General features: G+C 41.4%; 1 protein-coding gene across 4 annotated transcripts; it reads right to left on the reverse strand.

Moving 5' to 3' along the window:
* Positions 1-3,014: 3,014 nt before the first annotated feature.
* Positions 3,015-22,285, reverse strand: ocrl (OCRL inositol polyphosphate-5-phosphatase). Of its 4 annotated transcripts, XM_061685279.1 has the most exons (25): positions 22,194-22,276; positions 21,867-22,096; positions 20,625-20,703; positions 15,436-15,527; positions 15,173-15,211; positions 14,715-14,828; positions 13,518-13,715; positions 13,203-13,440; positions 12,948-13,121; positions 11,916-12,017; positions 11,712-11,826; positions 11,523-11,639; positions 11,266-11,447; positions 10,954-11,065; positions 10,760-10,869; positions 10,416-10,551; positions 9,258-9,368; positions 8,201-8,366; positions 7,695-7,930; positions 7,127-7,150; positions 6,770-6,889; positions 6,529-6,613; positions 5,816-5,943; positions 5,586-5,697; positions 3,015-4,617 (listed from the first exon to the last, which is right to left on the reverse strand). In XM_061685279.1, the coding sequence occupies exons 2-25, from the start codon at positions 21,907-21,909 to the stop codon at positions 4,493-4,495; spliced, it is 2,958 nt and encodes a 985-aa protein (XP_061541263.1). In that variant the 5' UTR covers positions 21,910-22,096; positions 22,194-22,276; the 3' UTR covers positions 3,015-4,492. The 4 variants fall into 4 exon arrangements, with proteins under 4 accessions (XP_061541263.1, XP_061541264.1, XP_061541265.1 ...); XM_061685280.1 differs by having other exon boundaries at positions 13,527-13,715; positions 21,867-22,285; XM_061685281.1 differs by lacking the exon at positions 7,127-7,150 and having other exon boundaries at positions 21,867-22,285.
* Between the last annotated feature and the right edge of the window lie 1,172 nt (positions 22,286-23,457).

Genomic DNA, 23,457 nt, shown 5'->3' on the forward strand with positions numbered 1-23,457 from the left:
CTCTCAATTGCTTTCAAAGAAAAAAAAATAAAGCTGCTAGAATGGCCCAGCCAATCACCTGACTTGAATCCAATAGAAAATCTATGGAAAGAAATGAAACTCATTTATCTATAAAACTCATTTAGTCTATAAAAGAAGCCAATGGAACCTCCAAGATTTCCAAGACAAAATCACACCAGAGCAATAAATGCGTCGGGTTTCTCCATACGGGAGGCGTCTTGAAGCTGTCATTGCAAACAAAGGCTTTTGTATAAAGTATTAATTAAATACCAGTTGGTGTGTTCAATGCTTTTTCCCTGTGTCATTTCACATAATTACACACAACATTTTCTCAACTTATTTGTTCTACTTTCTTTGTATGTATGGATTACTTTGGTTGTTCCCAACATCTGGTGGAATCAACAGCACCTTTGGAAATATATTTAGTGATAAAAATGGTGATGTGTTTAATACTTATTTCAGCCGGTCTGTGTGTGTGTATATATACACACACACACACAGACAGACACACATATACATATACATATATATATATATATATATATATATATATATACACACACACACACACGTGTATGTATATATTATATACATATATATATATATACACACACACGTGTATGTATATACACACACATATATATATATATATATACATATATATATATACACACACACGTGTATGTATATACACACACACACACATATATATATATATATATATATATATATATATATATATATATATATATACATATATATATATATATATATATATATATATATATATATACACACACACACACACACACATACAAATATATATATATATATGTGTATATATATATATACACACACACAACCCCAATTCAAATTAAGTTGGAACATTGTGTTAAACAAAAAAAAAAAACAGAATACAGTGATTTGCAAATCATGTTCAACCTGTATTTAATTGAATACACTGCAAAGACAAGCTATTTCATGTTCAAACTGATCAACTTGATTGTTTTGAGCAAATAATCATGAACTTAGAATTTTATCGCTTCAACACGTTCCAAAAAAGCTGGGTCAGGTGGCGAAAAAGACTGAGAACGTTGAGGAATGCTCATCAAACACCTGTTTGGAACATCCCACAGGTGAACAGGCTCATTGGGAACAGGTGGGTGTCATGATTGGGTGGAGAAGGAGCTTCCCTGAATTGCTCAGTCATTCACAAGCAAAGATGGGGAGAGGTTCACCTCTTTGTGAACAAGTGCGTGAGAAAATAGTCCAACAGTTTAAGGATAATGTTCCTCAACGTACAATTGCAAGGAATTTAGGGATTTCATCATCTACGGTCCATAATGTCATCAAAAGGTTCAGAGAATCTGGAGAAATCACCGTATGTAAGCGGCAAGGCCGAAAACCAACATTGAATGACCGTGACCTTCGATCCCTCAGGTGGCACTGCGTCAAAAAGCGACATCGATGTGTAAAGGATATCACCGCATGGGCTCAGGAACACTTCAGAAAACCAATGTGAGTAAATACAGTTCGGCGCTGAGAACCATGTTAAAATCGATCGCAACCGGACTGTTCTGGTTGTCTTAGATGTTTCGCAGGTGTCAGCAGTTACATATCTTCGTTCTTAAAAAGAATAAGTTCAGAGACTTATATTCTAAAATTGTTGGTCTTGCTTAAAAATGCACGCTTTTACTGTATGTTAAAAAATATTATACGGCTGTCATGGAAATGCATTTTAAAATATGTGGCTTTTATGGCTCCCTTAGCCAACGAGGTTCCTGACCCCTGCTCCGCCAAAGAATCATTCCCTTTCGAAGTACAGTTCAGTTATCCAGTATTTAACTGTTCAATACATTGCCATTTAATCTTTAATAATTGTTTGTTTTCAAACATAAAATGTGTGTCAAAACCAATGCAACTTTTATATGCAATACAATTTCATTTAATGAGTATCCCCCCGCCCCCGTACTTGAGAACAGTGTTGCGTGCAAACTGTGTACAATAACTGCTAAACCAGTTTTCTTTTTGAACACAGTGCCCTACAACACTACGAATTAATGTTCGTATTTTTTGAGGTGGTACTCAAAAGTTTGAGAACCACTGGTCCATGGGACCGAGGATGAGGAATCAACAGCCATTTGGGAGGCAGCACCATCTGCACGTCGCAATTGCTTCACCAAGACACTGTGACGTTAGGAAACACTGCCACCTAGTGCTAGAAATGCACTATCACATGTCACGTTGGGTCCCAGTCTACAACGCATTCGTTTTATATTTATGGCATAGAAGATATATATGCAGATGGCCACCCCACACTAGTTTTCAATATTGATTAGTAGCAGAAATATTAGCAGCTGTTCGGTTATTTCATTTGAAATTGTATTTTAAAATAAAAAAATACATCAAATTATGAACTCGCCACAATCGAGTACAGTAGCAAGCTAGAAAGCTGGTGAAGACAGAGGGTTGCCCCAACATTTGGTCCCACTAAATGCCACGAGAACAAATTCTTTTTATCCAAAATATTACAGCAGTGCAGTTGATCGTTCATCAAAATAAAAAATGTCAACAAATACAAATGGAACAACTGTAATAAAAGTTTTTAAAAAAAATAGAATAGAAATGAAAGTAAAACTCAAATAGAAATAAAAATTCAACAAAACTTGATTAGACTAATTGAAACATCAGTTAATGTATAAAGTGAAACATTCACTATATGAATACATGGAGATGTTTTCAGTGTGCCACACTAAATGTCTCTTAAAACTTTCCTTTCAAGTCAAGACAGGCACTTACAGAGTGATGCTGCTCCTCATACAGACAGCATGTAGTCCGCAGACACTTAAGTGGACAACCGCGGCCTTAACAGGCCGAAACCCAAATAGTGAGAGCAGGGCCGAGGCTTTAAACCTGCAATGAGAATGAAGTACAATGAGCAGGAATGTCAAAGATAAACAAGCAACCAAAGTTCATTTCCCACATGAAGTGGAACTGAATTTGAGAACAACATCTACAGACTTAAAATGTTTTTTTTATTTCTGTTAAATAACTTAAAAAGTACCAAAGAAGCTGAAAAGACAAATGCAAAGTGTTGGTTCGAGTACCTTCATTTGGAGAAGGTGCTGACCACGTAGCTGCACAATAAATTCCCATAAATAGATAATTCACTAGCATACAACAACACTTGAGTGTGAGGTTTTGATTACAGGTGAGGTCGTGAAAGTGGGATTCATAAAGCATGAGTAAGAGTACATTTAAAATAAAAAATAAAAAAATTGAACTATGTCTCTCCCAAAACCGTGACGTTTCCTCCCAACTCTGAGGGCAACAAAAACAGATTTCAAGCTACAAGCATGATCATCAGCAGTTATATCATGTGCTCACATTTAAGATGAAGCATCACAAGGCAAAGAAAAAACTAATGAGTATCAATGAATAGAATAACCCATTCATTTGTCATCCGTCTCACCATCACTCCCATATGCACTGTTTAATTACCCGTGATCTGATTGGTCTATGAACTACAGCACATCACGTGATGAGACAATAAACATTCTAAAACCTGCACTCAAATATGCTGCGTCACTTTTGCCTCGGGGAGTTACAGTAAGGGGAAAACAGTGCGAGAGCAGCAAATGTAGGCGGTAAGAAAATATACACGTGTCGATAGTACCACTTTCATGACAGCCAATGATAACAGACGTCACACCAAAAGGTAAACAATTGTTGCCTTTGAGCAGGAAGTCGGCGCATCAATCGAAAAGTCCAGAGGAACAGGACAAACTTGATGTGAGGCTCCCAAGATTCTCACACAATGATCACAGCAAACACTCGTGATGAAATGTTGTCATATGATGATGGACATTTCTATTTAAAACTTCAATCCACTTTGTGGAAATGCAAACATCTAAATATCAGCTACAACATAACAGACAGCTGTAGCAGGTATCAGAAGATGGACCCCTTCAACCTAAACAGTTGTAAAATGGATGATTTCGAAAGAAAGGTGGTCACAATGTGTGGTGTGCGCAAAAGTTCGGAATATTGAGCTTTTGGGTGAAATTTCAGGATGAACCTAAAATAAACGATAGCCTCTACAGGTGGATTTAATTTGCAACTTCTATGAGAGGTATGCTAGCATAGTAATGAAGCATAGTGTTTTAACATGTGCGCCACTCTCTTCCTTTTAGGGTGTCCATTTTGAGTCCGTTGAGAACGAGGACGTGTGATCTGAAGGAACAGGTCCTTTAGGTCATCAGAAAGTGCATAACAACAGTTCACACCTCTCCAAAGTGCTTGTAAATCCAGACAGTGGCCATTGAGAAGGACAACTTGGTAAAACTGCTAAAACGTCTAATGGACTCCCCACAACGAGGCATCTGGGATCTCTAGCATGAGAGTTTGTGAATGCGTTCCACCAGATGAATGCTGAAGGGTCACTTGTTGAACAACGTTCTTTGGCTCCGATGGAGAGACACTGTTGAATTAGCTACTCTTCATCTCCCGCCATGAGGAAGCCCAAGATAAAGCCAATGGCTTTCTGCCGGTCGTGGGATGTCTGTCGGCTCGCAACACGGGGAGGAGGTCTGATGAGGAGGCTGGCAAAGAGGGTGGCTGACAAGGAGAAAAAACAAATTTAGGAATAGAGTGTGGAAGCATAAAAAGAGACCAAATAAGGTTCGGACTAGCTCTCCAAATCCCCATTTGTTATTTGTATTGACCGTAACGAATGACGAACAAACCAGAATCGAATAGCTCTCCATCCCGAAATAATAGTCCAACAAATGAAAAATCCTCTGGCATGCTTTGGCTGCTGCGTTTTAGCTGCGGCGTCTCCCGCTGGAAAGGTAGTTTGTTTGCTTGTTGTTGTTTTTTTTAGTTTAAAATGGCTTACTTTAACCAGGATCCCTTGTCATCCCTTGGCCAAAGGTAGAAGCCCGTGTCTGTTTTGCCTGTCATCACTGTAAATCTTCGCTGCGTAGTGCCTTCACGCCTTGGAAAAAGCTGCCTCCTTTCCATTTAGCCAGTAAGCCGCTTAGCCAGCTGTTGTAATCTTTCATTTTTGCGAGTGACGTAGATAAGTTTGAGAAATTCAAATGATCTGATTTCAGGGCTCTCGGCAGAAAAATTTTTGGAACTCGGGAATGTGTGGACGATTTTAATTCATATTTCACCTTTACTGAGGCACCATAGAGACAATACATCCCAAATACTACAAAAGTTTGGTTTGGCAAAATATGTCCCCTTTAAAATGATGATCCCACACTTTCGGCATTATTCCAACATTGCGTGCGCCGGCAAGAAGTGTTGGTGTGGAAAACATGGACGGCGGAGCGTCGAGGCAGACATTTTGCGTTAACCAAATTTTGGAGTCAGCTAAGCAGAGTTATTAACCTTTTTTCCCAGCCCTAATAAGGCTCATCGAAAAATTCATGAACACTAATCACAATTTTGGTGAGTTAGAGAAAAGAATAACGAGAATATGGCAGTCCAGGGATCAGGAAAACCCGCAAATAAACTGCATCTTGGGGTGAAAGATGGGGAAAACAGTCACGGCTCATAGACCAAACGTTTCAGCTTACCGATGAGGCTGGCTGTGAGGTTGTTGTTGTGCGCGTGCTTGAGCAGCTCCTTCAGGAAACCCATCAAGTAGCGAAACACATTAAGGTGGGCTCGGGGCAGCTGGGAGATCAACTGTCAATCATAAAATAGATAAATGACTATGACAACAAAATGCTTAGCTGCACAATTGAAAGATGCCCAATAAAAGGCAGGAAGAAGCAACAAAGAAGTCGAGGGTTGACGTGGTCACCTGTTGGCAGAGGCGGCTGTTGTGAGCACAGTCCAGGCACCGTTGGTAGAGTTCGTAGCACACAACTGGCTCGGGCAAGGCCTCTAAGAAGATCAACAGAGCCTCGGCCACAGAGTGGTTGCAACCAGCTTGACGAAAGTGTTAAGCAAGAATAAGTAAGTGGACGTTCCAATGTAGAATTCCCTTCGCTCTGTTGGTGGGATCCAGATGGAACGGAAACGGATTACATGAATATTGAATTATGGAGTCTATGCTTTGCGATAACGTTGCCCTGCTAATATCACAAGGCCTTGGCATTACTATATTGTTACTCTTCCGCACAAATGATGCCCATGGATACCAATTTCCTCAGTTTCTTGAATCACGACTATGAGAGAGGACTGCAAACCATTGTTAAAGGCAGCTAAATAAGTGATCTGATTATCTCTGCAAATATTACTGGTAAGGTTTAGGGTAAAGATGGTGTTTTAAGATAAAATATTGCCTTTGACATCAAACAAACTTTTTTGGGTGGACAGAACTCTCAACCCTATATAGGGCACTTCCTGAAATAGCAATTGCACTGGCTCTTCTACTAAAATATGGTTCCTTGACCTATAAAGTATTACAGGCTAATCCACGTGCCTCTATTGTTCGTAAGATTATATTCAGTTCAAACACACGTCACACTTGTTAACACGCTGTTGGGCACTACTATGAATGAAGTGGGATACGGACGGCGTCTGGAATGCTGGTGTCCAGACTGTCAATGATGCTCTGTAGCTCCTCCTTTAATCCCGGCGTTTGGAACAGGTCCTCCTGAGGGGCAGACACAACAAACAGAGCAATGACTCAACACTCATTTCCAAATGTGTGCCCAGTCGGTGTTGCAAAATGAGAAGTTCCATAGTCGTATAAAATGGATCATGTACTGTACAACTACCTTCCTAATTAAGTGATGGCTTCACATCTCACCTGATCACAAGCCTTGGTGAAGAGGTGGTTGACCAGAATCCACATCTCCTTGGGGATCTTCAGAGGTTTGTCTTCTGTGCTTGCGCCGTCCACCAACAGGAAGTTCATTTTGGACTTTTCCTGGGGGTGGCAAAAACAGTTACACTTAAGTAAGCTAGACCTGTGATTCCCAACCGATTGCGTTGCGGCACAATAACAGTCTGCCAATTGCTGATATATTAGACCAGTGAGAATTCAGATGATGAGAGTCGAGGATGCACTGTCCCATCAACCTCTAATAGTCTTTCTTCTTCCATTAGATTATTTTGTTGATGCAAACAAATTCCCAACAGTTATTTACCCGTAATAATATTTTACCTTCTCGGTGAAGGTGTCCTCTCCCTGAGAAAGAAGTCAGCCCACAGCCAGAGTGCAGAGATGGAAAGGAATGATCAAGGCAAGGAGAGGCGATGAAAAGAAGCAGAAGAAGACGGCACCGAGTATCAGAATCAGGGAAGGCAAACAAATCGATTTGATGGCCAGAATAAATCATCGCATCCACACAAATGAAGGAAAATGGAAAAAAGTGGAAACGAAGACGTGATGGCAGCGCTACTTCAGAGCACAGCCAAAATAGCACTGTAGAACTTATCACCTACATGAGTTCTCTCTCACTCTTTTTCCTGTGTCATCGCTACTTCCTTGTTCACTTAAATATACACTGAAGCATTTCATAGTCATTCAAAATAGACTCATTGTGTGACATAGTTTACCCAGAGCGAGTGAACAAGCCCTCACGTGTCGTCTTTCTGCCTTCAAGGGCCTCAGTACCGAGACCGGCCATCGGATCTAAACTGGCCATGTTTCACAATCTTTCAGCTAATCTGTGGTACAAACTCTTGATAGACTAATCCCACATTTCCCCTGCATTTCAAGATCTCCTCACCAAGTCGATGAGTTTGGTGATGGGGATCTCCCGGATGGGCTTCTTCATACGGCACAAGGTGTCCAGCGAGGTGCCGAAGCAGCTGGGCAGGTAATTGCCGGAGATGGTGATGAAGTAGTCCTTGCCTCGGTCCAGGTGGAGCACCAGGATGTCCTCGATGCCGTCCTCGCCTGAGTTGAGCAGCGTGACCGAGTCTTTACTCACGTAGACCTCCAGGTAGATCTCCAGGGTCTCATCTGCTCACATGACAAGACACAGAACGATTATACTCTATTTCGCCTAAATCGGTGGTGTCAGACTTTTTTTCCATCGCAGGCCACACACCAAAAAAGATACTAATATGCTAGCAAGAAGCTGAGCTGCACTGTATTTGTTTACGGTCTTGATGTGTGGCTAGAGTGCCAGGCAGTTACACTTCTTGCCCCTTTCCTACTGTGTTCTGACAGGTAACCCTAGTAAACACCCCCACAAGGGAAGCGTTTTAAAATGGACAACTCAGAAATTACTCGGTTCCAAGAATCCTTCGCTGGGCTCGGCACGCAGCCACGACTTGCAGTACTGCGAGTCATTGAGTTTGGGGATGAAGGCGAAGTGGCAAGGGACCTGCCCGTCGTTCTTGATGAGCAAACGCTCCCTCTCGAGCTGCCGGAACTTCACGTTCTCAAATGCAAACTGTGGGTGAAAGAGGGAAAGAAAACATTAGCAGTTAAACCATAGCATTAGCTTTGGAAGTGACTAGATCCTGGAAGGAACTGAATGAAACACTAATACTGAGGGATGTCCACCTGCAGGGAAAAGCAACAGGGCTAGGGGGCAGCAGTTGATGAAAACCACCGGTAGTTCTAGGGACCTCCAGGTCCAGAGAATGAGGTCCAACTTGATAAAGTTCTGCTCAGTGCCATCCAAACTACCTCACTCTGTATTTTCAGAAGGTACTTCCCAATCACCCTCAAACTCATAAGCTTTGGGTATTACCTGATGGAATGTACCACCAATGGACTCAAATGGGATTTCTTTAAAGAACAGCCAGCGTTAATCTCAACACATTTGCATCAAGTGGGTTGACGGGGTTCGGGCTCGTGAAATCATGGAAGCCAGCAAGTCACCTCCCACTGGAGGTATTCCTGTCATGTTCAACCATTAGGTAATTCAGTAATCCCCCCTCCATTGCTGGGGTTATGTTCCAGACCTTCGCCGCAATAAGTGAAATCCGCAATATAGAAATAGCCTATTTACATACACCCTAGACATGTTTTAATAGCATTTATGGCACTTAAATGTTTTTATATAGTTCTAACACACTTTTAAAACAATACAAACACATTTAAACACATAATATATGAAGAGAGAGCATACAGCGGTACCGCGATATAGTGGAGGATTATTGTACGATGGTAGACCTAGCCTTGGACATGCCGGTGGAATTATAAGGCTCGATTTGGCCTGGGAATGCCTGGAGGCCCGTGAAGAGAAACTGGAGGATGTTCTGAGGAAGACGACACCCTGCTAAGCTGCTCATAAAAATAGATGGGTGGAGTGATTGACGTTGAAACATTTTCTTACCTCTCTCCGGCTCAGAGACACAGAGGGAAGAAAATCGTTCTCCATTCTGTCCATGTGGCGGACAATCTCCTCAAACACCTTTTTGTGGCGCTGCTCATTGACCACCTTCACCTGTTGCGCAAACACATCAAATCTTACAAAAATTGAAGACAACTCTAAAACGTGCCAGCGTACTCTCTTGCTGCGTCAATAGACAGTTTTCCAATAATTACATTGGATTTTTCATTTGTTTAAATGACTGAAAAATACTTCTTACCGTCTGTGGAAACCACTTTTATACAAAAAACAACATTGGGTAAGATGTTTGTTTTCACTTATGGTCGTTTCTGTGTTCTTCAGTCGGGGCGCTTACTTGATTGGCTACATTCTGTTGCACGTCACAATTCAGAACTTGGGAGATGTCGTCTTTCCCCACACACGAAGACTTTTGGTCGTAAATATTGAACGTGTTCAATGTTTAATATTGTCGGCCCTGATCCCTTTCGGACCCTATAATCTGGGCAAATTCACTCTTAAATCTCAGACCTAAAGAAGTTTAGAGGATAATCTTAAAAGACATAAGAAAGTCTGACGTTAGACGTCCTTGCTTGGGAAGCAGTAAAGTCGTGTGTACTGGGCCCAAGTCATTGTTAACTTACTGTCACAATATCGATTAAAAAAAAAAACAGCCCCAAAACTTCGTTTTTTTCTTTGTGGATTCTCAGTCATGGTAATCTACCAAGGTTGAATCGAGGAAACTGGAGTCTTGTTTGTTGAATTTGTTGTGTTTTTGGACAAATGCAGAGAAATGGCAAGAACCGAAGCGCATTGTGGGGTGATCACGTCTGCTCCCGATGGAACGTCAGCTGAGAGACTGTTTACGTGCATCTGCAGGTGCTGCTGTTTTGGTTCGCGATGGAGTTGGACTCAGCAGTTAATTTTAATGTTCGTGTGTGAAAAATACAGATCTACGAACTGAGGTAATTACAGTTACTATTTATTTTAATGAAAATTGTAATTTTTTTATTTTGTACCTGGAGAAACGGGAGGTGTCTATTTGAAGGAGCCATTTATTTGAAGGAGGCATTTATTTTTCTCAATTGGATGATGCACCCAGGCCATTATCTTCGGAAGTCCAAAGTGTAATGTGAAAGAGGTCTTGACTGGTCCACTTCTTACCCCTATCTTGAATATGGAGCTAACCGGTTTGTGGTCGCTTGTTTTCAGCTCCATGTGACTGCGATACTTGAGCTGCTTGACATTGTTGCCCCGCCACAGGATCCTGTCACACCATGCTGGAACGCGGCACTTCCCGCTAACGGAAAAGAGGAAAAGACTTTCAGGGATGGCAGCCGCGTACAGACCCGCTGACTCTGTAGCTGTGGACCGATAGCGACGGGAAATGGCGGCTTTGCTGACAAGGTTTAATCAGAAAGGAATAACAACTAAAAATGTGTTGGAGCTCTTCCTGCCATATCCTGGAAAACGTCTGTGTACCCGACTTAATGAAAATAGCGTTTTACCTCGAGTCCCATCTGTCTGTTTTGGAATCGTATTTGTAAGTTGGGATGAAGTTGATCTCTCCTTCCATGAAGTCAGTGAAAGCTCGTTTGGTCTGCCGCTGAATGTTGAGCTGTGTACCAAAGAGTTAATTGGAAAAATCATGAATAAAATATTCCTTTTCATAGGTGATATTTAGTCTTGATGGATCTCTCACCTGATCAAACTCCTGAAGCTTTTTCAGCTCATACTGGGAAATGAGATGCTTGACCTCAGAAGCATCATACATGAAGAGGCGATAGTTTAAATCGCCAAACCAGATTACCACACTACAACACACAAAGACTAAACTATTTGGCAGGTGGAACAAAAAACAACAACCTCAAATACATGTGGATTAGCATGCTATCTGCAAAACCCATGACTAAGTTGCGCTTAGAAAAATATATCTGTAAGAATAACAAAGAAAGCTAATTAGTGTGAAATAAGAGCCACATGCAGTCTGTCTATAAAAGGCTGAGGAACTCACTCGTGCTTGTGGATACTAAGAGGGGGGTGGTCCAGCAGGTGGAAGGTCATGCGGGCGCAAATGTCTTTATAGTCCTGATTGCGTCGCTCAAAGTCCTCCACGTGCGCCGCAAGATGCGAGTTGACGATGCAGAAGCTGGTGTTGTGGAACACAAACCTCACTGCCACACCTCCTTTGTTCCCCTGTGCAGGGCAAAATGTCTGTTTGAGCTACGCAAGAACAACAATCCCAACATTTCAAAGGTGGTCACTACTAACCATTTTCCCCATGATTCCGGTTCCGACATGTTCTGCAGCCACTTCTTTCATATGTTTCTTGTGTATCTTATTGATGAAGACCACTAGCATCATCCCAACCAGTCTAATTATGCGAACCTGTCGAAAATGTCTAAGTTAATACATACTTGACATACCCAACGGAAATATTAGATCTGCTCCTCCACTCACCCTCTTGTACTGTGCTTTAGGGTGCAGGCCTCTTTCAACTGCCTCCACCCAGAGTTGCTCCTTGGATGAGTCCATGTAGAAGAACGCTTCAGTGCTCAGGTCCAACTCTTGAAAACTAAAACCAAAACATTTTAAGAGAGAACGTGACACATACTGTACATGTAGCGCCGTTGTGAGAGAGTCTAATTACTAATCATCACTGACCCCACGGCATACATATCAGGAGGTTCCGCGTCACAAGAGAGCCACGACACAAGGCTGCTGTCTGGAGACTGCCCGTTCACGTTCCACGTACCACTGAAGAACCTAAAGAGACAATCGAGCATTTATGTGGACTTTAGGGAGAGTGAGAAGAAGCCAAACTCTTTTGTAAAGACGCAATGCCATGTCATACAGATTTACATGCATTTAAAGACCAAAGTTGACAAAAGTACAATAAAAGTTAGTTGCCGAACCTTTTAACAAGTAATGCAAAGAAATCTGTCAAAATGAAAGATGGAGATGGATTTTGGGCCCATGTTTAACATCTCAAGTACAGTTACAAACAAACAAAATGTGAGCCCGTTCCAAATGAAACTGTGACCCGCGTTCTGAACACACAAAATCTCGTGGATGCGGTACACGACTATATAGCCGAAGCAAAGAAGGACGTTTAAGTCAAATGTTCCTTAAGCAACACAATTCAAAATTTAACCAGAATTTTCTCAAAATAAATAAATCTCCAAAACCACACAGAAACCCACTTGAGAAATCCCCTCTCCCCACTTCCATTTGATTTTTATATTACCTTTTTTACATTGTATGACAGTTAAGAATGGTTTCAGTGTTATCTTTCATAACCCCCTGACATCTGGATTTTGGCCTGTTTTACTGCCACTTCTCTTCTCTTTATTTCCCTTAAATGGGTTTTTTCTGAGTTTCTCCTTGCCCGAATTGGTGGGGGGGGGGGGGGGTGTAGAGCAGGGGATGTCATTGATTTTTGTCAACTGTGAGCCTGTGAAGCCCTTTGAGACTCTCTTGCAGGCTATATAAATAAACTTGATTTGACTTGTCATAAAATGCCTGCAACATTTTATTATGGCCACAGTTTGACACTGAAATGAATGAATGAAAGTTCCATCATTTCCTTTGGGAAAACTCACTCAGCGTCCCAGAATAAATTGTATTTGACCTTAGACGTTCCTCTGTATCCTAGCAGGAACTGAAGGATGAAAGAAAGGAAACGCTTCTTTCTACCTAAAGTTCTGGATGTCCACATATTCATTTTCTTTCTTTCCCAGGCGGTGTTTGATGAGGTATTCTCTCTGTCCTGCCTGGGTGGAGAACATGGCCTGTCTCATGGTGTTTGTGGTGGGACTCTCGCACCAGGACGGAGACCTGTCCGCCCGATCGAAGCTCGACCTAAAACTACTATAGTATTAAATAAAATAAAAAATACAATTCGTAAAGATTTGTTCATCTTTCATATTCTACAAATGGAGGGTGACTCACTCTGGTCTGGTGATACCCGTGGAGTTGTCTTTGGCCTGAAAGGAGGCTCTCTCTTTCGGGAGGGGAGCAGGAGGCAGCTGATAAGATGGAGTGAAGGACGCTTTGCGGGGAGGAAGAGGAGGAACAGGGGGAGGATCCCGAGAAGCAACTATCTTGTTCTGATGGTTCTTCTTTTCCTCCACTTTCAAAGTGTGATTGAAGTTCTCCTCAAAGCTGAAGTCTGAGGCCAGAGACTGGGCTGAATAATCGGATAAATATGTAGAAAGTGTTATTGAATGATTGTAACAAAGAGCTGTTGGACGTTGTTAAGCATACTTGCGTTACCCTGACGTGTGGTTATGCTGCTGTCGAGGGCGGAGGGCAGTGTGCCAGTCACCGTGGGTGTGTTGACTTCAGAGTCCACACAATTGGCAGTCTTGTGTCCTCTCTGAGGTGGGATGGGGACTCGATCTCCCCTTGGAGGTATTTGTGCAAAGGAATCCATTACGCTGGGCTTGGTGGAATTCAACTGAACTGGGGAAGAGAAAACATAATGCACAAAATTCAGCCTGATGTGATGGCTCGCACTCGTATTTACATATCCCGGAGGAACATCTTTCCAGGATTTGTCTTCAGCAACTACAAAATCCAATATGCGACATCTTGTTTCACTACTGCACTACTCGTGTTTGAATGAGAGCAAAGAGTGGAAAAGAGAACCAGTGTGAGGCGGTTAAACTGTAAATCTTAAAATCCCTCAGAAAGCTTAAGTTTGCTTTTCATGTTCAGTATTTGATACAATCACAGTGAGGTATTAAATTGGTGTTTTATTCTTGTAGTACATTGCATCATGCTGACATATTTCTTAGATTCCATATGCAGCTTCATCGGGTGAGTCAAATTATGATTATATCATTATGATCATGTAGTGCACTTGCGCAACAGCGCAAAGACAACTGACCCTGTGTGAGTATCCGAGGCCATAAAACAAACTGAAAAGAAGGACGTCACTCCGCCCATCCAGGGCGATTCATGCATATGAGGAAATAGAGAAGCGTCATAATCTGAAATGAGCGTGAGTCATCACATCTTCCTGCCTGCTTATACAACACATTTTCCTCCCGCTCAGAAAGTTATAATCCTGAAGACATGATATTTATTTGACCTCAGCCGAGTCAAACTCACTGGCAAATTCAAAAAGTAGTGTCACAAAATCTCAAGTTAATAATGTAAAGTATTAACAATAAATATACATCCAAACAAATGTTTATCAGTATATATTATGAGCGGTCTTGGGTTAAATGTCGTTGTTTTTTTCCTCTGATGGTTTTCTGTTCCAACTGAATGTTGTGCCGGATTAAAATGCTCTTCGGAAATGGCCCACGATCTGTAGGTTTAAATAGGTCATTCGCGGTTCCCACACAAGCGGGTGCACCTGCACACCGGAACTCATAAATCCACTGTAAGTCAATAAATGTTACTTAAGTAAATAATTTGTGCAAATATATATCATCCAACTCATGCTATACACACCTTGTTGTTGAGCGCTTATCACCTGGGTGAGGAAAGTCTGCGTGCGTTCGTCATCCTGCAGTTCTAACAAGAGTTCTGGGGCTTTTTCTCCTTTTATCCGTATCTTGAGTCCAGCTAGAGGCGGTTAGACAACACAAACCCACGCGTGCGTGCACACGCACGCATGCACACGGAACACCTTTAGAATTGCCACAAAAATGCATACGGTCCAGAAAACAAAAGCATGCTGATGCCACAGTCAGCACATTTATAATTCTTTCAGAGAGCCGGGGAAACTCAAGACCTGTGACCGCTACTAAATAAAGACGCAAACACTACCAAAATAAATGCCGTTTGGTTGAGCTTCAATAAATTCCAGGCAGCTAGCGTACATTCCCACAGTTTGGCACTGGCAGCCTTGCAATAATAAATGATATGTTTGCGGTTTTACGAGCCAAAAAGAGTTCAAAAGTACTCACAAACTAGGGAGAAGTCAATAAGATGCGCCTCCTCACCCTCTGAAGGGACAGAAAAAGTGTTAACATGCAGGTCAAAGGTCATTTGTGGGTGTATTCAGTCTAAAAGGAGTTTTTTTTTTTACATTGAGTTTGTTATTGATTTTCAAATTTGGTCTTCAACACTTAAGATACAGACGGGAAAAAAACTGATCCGGCCGACTACTAACTTCAGCCCATTCGTCAACCATTTAGTTGTGTATACGTCGAAGAATAAAGCCACGTACCTTTTACAATTTCAAATTTTCCATTAATGGGTATGGACAGCTGAGCCACCGGACGGGCCACGACAGCGTCAGGAGTTGCCAGCACACCGAGTCTGTGTGGTAACAGCACAGCCTCAAGATTAATTGTAGCTTCCTTATTTGTTTGCATGATTTTTAGACATTCAAACAGTTGTATATCATTTATATAAAGAAGTGAGGTCGCATTCTCTCTCAATGACAAGTCAGCTTCATGCACAGCACTCGGGGGACATTAGAAGTGATGCAGAGTAGGTGAATGTTTATGTTTGGTTAAACCCTTTAAACATGTCAAATTAAACAATCATGCAGACATGCAAGGATGTCTTATGTTGTAATGGATGGTCCAGCTTTACTTATAAAATACCAAATATAATACAGAAAGTAGATGGGGTCTTAGTTAGCCACTCAAAAGCCTGTAAAGTTTGTCCGTCTCATTAGGACAACACTGTTAATGCTCGCTGTTACTTTAGTTCAGTTTATTTTTGTAGCAATGCTTCCTAGTTCTATTATCTCATTTTTTTTTTTTTTTTTAGCTCCACAGCAATATGCCTCATCTTAGAAAAGAAAAATAACACGCTATTATATTACTCTCCACGTTACTGTCGTTTATCATTGTGAGAAGATTCGTATATATCGTTCAGATTTGTTCTGTAAATTGACTGTTTGTTGTACTAGAGCGGCTCCAACTACCGGAGACAAATTCCTTGTGTGTTTTGGACATACTTGGCAAATAAAGATGATTCTGATTCTGAACACAAAACTCGGAACTCTGAGGCACACGTGCTAACCACTAGTCTGCCGTCCTGTCCTGTGGGGAAATTTGAGTGGAAATGTAGGATAACAAAGGGAAATCGTGTTCAGTGTGTCTCAAAAACAAACATCAACAAACAAGAGAGGCATTCAAGTCTTGTGCCGACATTCTTGTGCGTTATTAGTACGCCTTATACAATTGCAGGTGCAGCGACAATGCAACGGGCCCATTCTCCCTGACGCGCCTTCTAACCGTGAGCTGAGCACAGAGCTTGTGTTCCCACGTGAGTTTCATTATTGCCTGGAGTGTAGGAATTCTGGATAATGAGTGGCCGTAGCTGGCAGCTAGAGGGGACTAATTGCTTTGTGCCTCACGCTGCAACGCAACACAACCTGCTACCTTCTACACACAGGCACAGACACGCACACACACACACTCATAATGTCTGTGGGGCGAACACAACTCACCCGAAAATCTCAACACTGCAGGTTGCCATGATAAAAGTTAAACCCAATTATCCCAAGTTACTCCCAAGTAAGTGGACATATTGAAAAGAGAAAGACAACAGTGGTGTCCAAGTACTTTTCTCCAGCGAGTGTTTCATTGTTATGATACTTGGAGACGATCACCAGTAGTCATGTGGATAATAAGTGAGCATTAGTTTTGGCTCTGTGAAACCATGTTTAGCGCTGTTACTGCTTTTATATACTAGAAGGGTTTTACGTCCTGTTTTGTTTCCATTCCCATTGACCTGAACTCTTAAGCTAGAGCTTGTATTGACCTGATTTTGATAAATGAAGTACTTTGATCTGGCTACTTTGTGTCTGGTGTTGTCATGCTGCTTGATAAGGAGGAGTATTAGTATAGACTGCTAGGTTAGCTTTTCGGGCTAGGCGCAATATGCTTGCCACGACTGATCTACAATCCCAATTCCAATGAAGTTGGGACGTGGTGTTAAACAAATAAAAACAGAATACAATGATTTGCAAATCACGTTCAACCTATATTTGATTGAAGACACTACAAAGACAAGATATTTAATGTTCAAACTGATAAACTTTATTGTTTTTAGCAAATAATCATGAACTTAGAATTTTATGGCTGCAACACGTTCCAAAAAAGCTACGACAGGTGGCAAAAAAGACTGAGGTGTTTGATGAGCATTCCTCAACTTTCTGTTTGGAACATCCCACAGGTGAACAGGCTAATTGGGCACAGGTAGGTGTCATGATTGGGTAGAAAAGGAGCTTCCCAGAATTGCTCAGCCATTCATAAGCAAAGATGGGGCGAGGTTCACCTCTTTGTGAACAAGTGCGTGAGAAAATAGTCCAACAGTTTAAGGACAATGTTCCTCAACGTACAATTGCAAGGAATTTAGGGATTCCATCATCTGCGGTCCATAATATCATCAAAAGGTTCAGAGAATCTGGAGAAATCACTGCATGTAAGCGGAAAGGCCGAAAAACAACATTGAATGCCCGTGACCTTCGATCCATCAGGCGGCACTGCGTCAAAAACCGACATCAATGTGTAAAGGATATCACCGCGTGGGCTCAGGAACACTTCAGAAAACCAATGCCAGTAAATACGGTTCGGCGCTCCATCCGTAAGTGCAACTTGAAACTCTACTATGCAAAGCGAAAGCCATTTATCAACAACACCCAGAAACGCCGCCGGCTTCTCTGGGCCCGAGCTCATCTAAGATGGAGCGACGCAAAGTGGAAAAGTGTTCTGTGGTCCGACGAGTCTACATTTCAAATTGTTTTTGGAAATTGACGCCGTCGTGTCCTCTGGGCCAAAGAGGAAAAGAACCATCTGGACTGTTATGGACGCAAAGTTCAAAAGCCAGCATCTGTGATGGTATGGGGCTGTGTTAGTTCCAATGGCATGGGTAACTTAAACATCTGTGAAGGCACCATTAATGCTGAAAGGTATATATATGTCTTGGAGAAACATACGCTGCCATCCAAGCAACAGCTTTTTCAGGGACGCCCCTGCTTATTTCAGCAAAACAATGCCAAACCACATTCTGCACGTGTTACAACAGCGTGGCTTCGTAGTAAAAGAGTCTGGGTACTAGACTGGAGCTGCCTGCAGTCCAGACCTGTCTCCCATTGAAAATGTGTGGTGCATTATGAAGCGTCAAATACGACAACGGAGACCCTGGACTGTTGAACGGCTGAAGCTGTAAATCAAGCAAGAATGGGAAAGAATTCCACCTGCAAAGCTTCAACAATTAGTCTCCTCAGTTCCCAAACATTTATTGAATGTTGTTCAAAGAAAAGGTGACACAGTGGTAAACATGACCCAGCTTTTTTGGAACGTGTTGCAGCCATAAAACTCTAAGTTAATGATTATTTGCTAAAACCAATAAAGTTTATCAGGTTGAACATTAAATACCCTGTCTTTGTAGTGTATTCAATGAAATATAGGTCGAACATGATTTGCAAATCATTGTATTCTGTTTTTATTTATGTTTAACACAACATCCCAACTTCATTGGAATTGGGGTTATAAAAAGGAAGTGTTTTTATCATATATATACATATATATATATAAATATATATAAACATTTTACATTAGTGGTTGATTTTATTGTACACCTGTGTGAGAGTTGGGGCTGTAGCTATCATATATTTTTCAAATTGCGCATTCTACTGATTATTCCATTGATTCATCGAGTAACTGGGTTCAAACTGATTTTGCATTATCACGGCTGTGGGGGGAAGAAAAACAAATTATAAATCGGCTAACTCGGCTAAGCCGACTACCAAAATTGGTTGATCCAAAGGTTTCTGCCTTGAGGCAATACAATTTACTAATAAAAGCACATTTGCGCCACCCAGAACCATTTGGCCACTGACCATACGGACATTATTTGCAGACGGATGCACAGTTGAGCCAGTGGAAAAACATTGCCACAAACGACAGAGGAGGGTCTGTCTGTGATTTTTAAGACACTATTAGATGTGTAATGTACTTATAACATGATGTATGAGTGAGCTGAATGGCAGTTGGGGGGGATGCTAATTGTTAACAAAGTAATGCTAATCGCAAATGATAACCGTGTTTTCTCAAATTCTGTACAGAGTTTAAAGCGTACACTCAGTAGCAACATGTGCAGTTTAAGGGTAGAAGTCAAGCCCTCGTAGATGAGAATAAAATGCATCTTAGTTCTGAAAATAAAAATTGAATTAAAAAAAATTTGGGCGGGGTACTGATTACTTGACGAAATATCTATAAAATAGTCTAAAAGGATTCGATCGTGAAAGCTCTGTGCATTATTAAACAATAACGTGAATGCGAGGTGCAGATATTACTTTTGTCCACTTAAGAGTCGTCTTCCTCACGTTCAACTGTCATATCTGTGACTTTGAGTGTGTATAGCTTTAAAAAAAAAAAGTGAAAGTTTTTTTCATTTACGTTTGTTTGATTGTAAGTACTAGGGCTGCAGCTACCCAATAATTTTAGAATTGATTATTCTATCAGTTATTACATCAATTTTTCAAACAATCAGATAGAAATTTATTTGGCATGAAGATTTACTGCGAAATCATTGTTTTCTCGATGACTGTTTATAAACCGATCGCTGTTGTTTATTTCGTATTGTGTAGTGATTAAACAAAACCAAATAAACAACAATTAAGCAATATTACAGAAGAGAGAGTGATTCTGTATTCACCCGCCATTTTGAAACTGAGCACTTCTTGGTTAGCCATACAATGGCTGCAAATAATCATTATGTCTGTAATGAATTAAACTCACCATTATTTTTCTCAGAAATTAGGATTCAGTTATTGGTTTGGTCTGTATTGTCAAAAAAATGTTGATTATTGTTTTCCAAAGTTAAGTCTGATGTTTGAAGTTTGCAAAATGTCCTATTTCGATGAAAAACAAAGATAATCAGTCTGCTTTCATGAAGGACTACAGAAACCAGAGAATATTTACTGTTAAGAGGCTGAAATCCAAGGAGTTCCAATATGTTTAAGTTAAACAACGGCTGCAAACGATGAAGAACTGATCAAAATGTTTGTCGATTCATTTGATAATCCATTGGTTGTTGATTAAACGATTAATTGTTGCACTTTTGGTTGGTGAGTAAACGATTCATTGCTGCACCTCTAGAAAGTGCAGCAGTGGCTGTGTCTACCCTTGACCACTTGCTAGGGGGCATTACAATACATTCTAACTATCTTAAATTATGTAAACACAATATGTTACCTTGTTTTGCTTGGACCTTTTTTATAACAGATTTTTTTTTTAGTTACTCGATTAATCGTTGCAGCCTTGAGTCCAAGACACCCTAATGAGGACAAGTGCTGTAGAAAAATTGATTGATTGGGAAAAAGATGTAATTGAAAAGTCAACGCGTTAACTTGGAACAGATTTATCACTATGTTCTCATCAATAAGGTACTTACATAAACTGTCCACCACGTTCGATTAGTGACAGCAGCCTGGGCTCCTTCTGGCCAGCCCTCAGCTCCAGACCTCTTACAGTGTGAGCAGCACAATCAAGGAATTATTGTGTCGCAACATGAAAATTAACTGTATCTAAACTGTGTCGTGTACTTTTCTTGTGTATTTTAAAAGGCACCATGTCTTTGACGTTGGGATTGCTGTGTCACTGTCAGATGAAGCCATGCTTTTGAAAAATGAAAGTGTAATGTAGATACTGGAATGGTGATACTGGTACACACAAACAAAAATCACTAAATAAATTGGTTAGTGAGAGTTACTGTGAAAAATTAAAGCATGGCTGTTATTATTCAAAACAATTTCGGCGATTTCTTTTCCTCCCGGGGCTCTCATTCAAAACAATGTCAAAAGACTACAAATTTTTCAGACAAATATTTTTTGGCTTCAAAACTATACTTAATGCCATCCACACGGAACACTCTCTTGAGCTTTTCGCGCACACTATAAACATCATTCGCTCAGGACGTCACGTACAGTATTTAAGGTACCGGCGAAGTAAATTGGAAGGTAAATTGCGCTATTAACAATTGCGATTGTGCTATTAAGAAACCCTCGAAGGTGTGCAGTGTCCGCTGAGCTCTCGCTGGTTCGGTAAGCCATCCGGTACCAACAGCCGAAGCTGTCGTGCGTGAGAGTGAGGGGAGAGCGACAAGGCACACACTAGGCCACGCCATTTTAAGGCGCCGAACACAAATGTAACACAGTGTGTGTAGGTTTCACTTTTGGCTCATTTCCAATTCATTGCATTCATTACAGTGAATGTATTTAGGGGGGGGGGGGGGGAACACTTCTCGCTGACAAATAGGAAACGTCGTATGCTAGCTGTATCCAAAATGAAACAACAATAACACATCTTGGGCGCACAGCGGACACATTTCTGTTACATCCCAGTTTACTATTGAGGCTGGGGATTAAGATGAGTTCATGAATGAACAATGAGGCCGGCATCACATCGCCTGATTGTATTTGAATCATTGTTTTGGTTGACAGCCCCCTAGTGGAAAAAATGACTTCATCAAGCGACATGCGAACGAGGATCGTTATTTCACAGCATGTCAATAGCCACTCTCATATAGTTCAAGCATCATAATGATAACTTGACATGGCCAGAAAAATCACTCTAGTACACGTTAGCCTATTAAACGAAGCGGCTTTATTTGATTTGATTTCCCCTCAAAAGGATATCGCCAAGCACTCCTCGCTGCCAGTGCCCAAGAAGGAATCCATTCTTACCCAACAGAGACGAGTTTACCCCGGGCTGCTAGGCGGCTACGCGTTGGCTCCGTCCATACGTCCGGAAGGGAGAACGTGAAATCCCCGCCCGGTGCGTCGGCGGCCTTGCGGGTGACAGCAGCTCGAGCTCGGTGGTTGGTCGCCAATGTATCCGGGGAACGGCTTCGGACATTCAACACAGCTTGGAATTCAAAGTGCGGAGCTTATTTGTCGCCGTTCTGTCCATAAAGTGGAAACTCCCGGCTCGCGTTCACTTGTTCGAGGTGGTTAATACGCACCGTGGCTCGTACGTGACGCCAGATGCTGAAGCTAGTCCGACTTCAGGAGAGAGTTAAGCGAGGAATGGAGTATGGACTCTGCCTGCTGATGATGATTCTTCCTCCCTCCCTCGCCTCGCCCCGCCCGGCTTCATTTTGCACTCAACCCGCAGTTAGCGCCTTCTGTGTCCAGGAGGGTGTATTACAACCTGTAGACCTTGTTTACAAAATTCCAGAGGCCAGTACAGCAGTATTTCAAACCAGGGGGACGCGAGCACATTGCACGGAGTACATAGAAACAGGCTTGGACAGGTGTCACAGAATACATGTACCGGCATTATGTATTCAGGATTATTTTTTTTTAATGTAACTAATCCAGTACTGTTACTGAAAAAAGACGTAATAAGATCACTGGTGCATTTATTACAATTTGGGATTATTTCGCAGGATTACATTTTTTTAATGCGAGGAGAGAGATGCTGGTCGTTGATTCGAGCACTTGCCCGCTTTCCCACTCGCGGGCCGAGCAACACAGCGGCGCAACTTGGAACATGGCGATTTGACTTCAAAAGCCGTCAATGGCAGTGAATGAGTTCCATCTGTCCTCTTTTCCCCCCATTTCACTCATTATAGCAGACACCGAGTATTTGGCTCATGTGGAAAGGTTTTGAACACTTTGTTGTACCTAGTAAATATAATTTCCCCCACAGGATGCAGTATCTCTATCTATCTATCTATCTATCTATCTAGCTATCTAGCTATCTATCTATCTATCTATCTATCTATCTATCTATCTATCTATCTAGCTAGCTAGCTATCTATCTATCTATCTAGCTAGCTATCTCAGTGAGGTGTTGCCTTCTGGAACAGTTTGAAAACAGCCTTCCTTATGCAACTAAGCAATTATTTCAAGCTTCCTTAAATCCATCCAGTGGCTCAGAATTCAGAAGGGCGTTCATATAACACTCAGTAAATGTTATGAGTTATACATAACAGAGGCATTTCATATTTTATTTATTTACATGACTTATTTTCATGGCTATATATGTATATAATTATGTTTCATTTGAGACAATGGCTGAGAATGAAAGGTTCACGTTCAGGTGATTATAAAAATAAAATGATTTTTCATTCAATAATAAGTTGCATTGAGTTCTACTTTTGGAGAATCATCAACAAGTATGAGTGATGGGTAAATTGTTCAGGGGATACTCAAGACAATGAAAGGTTGGGAACCACTGCAGTACAGTACTGTACTGTACTGTACTATAGTACGGTGTTGGGG

This window comes from Phycodurus eques, chromosome 9 (genome assembly GCF_024500275.1).
Source record: "Phycodurus eques isolate BA_2022a chromosome 9, UOR_Pequ_1.1, whole genome shotgun sequence".
Taxonomy (NCBI): domain Eukaryota; kingdom Metazoa; phylum Chordata; class Actinopteri; order Syngnathiformes; family Syngnathidae; genus Phycodurus; species Phycodurus eques.

Excerpts from the sequence above, each read along its gene's own strand:
- ocrl (XM_061685279.1), bottom strand. The coding sequence starts at position 21,909 with ATGGATTCCTTCTTGGGCACTGGCAGCGAGGAGTGCTTGGCGA. Across the intron at positions 7,151-7,694 it reads TCACCAAACTCATCGACTTG|GGAGAGGACACCTTCACCGA; the intron begins GTGAGGAGATCT and ends CTTCTTTCTCAG. Across the intron at positions 5,698-5,815 it reads ACAGCCGCCTCTGCCAACAG|TTGATCTCCCAGCTGCCCCG; the intron begins GTGACCACGTCA and ends TATGATTGACAG.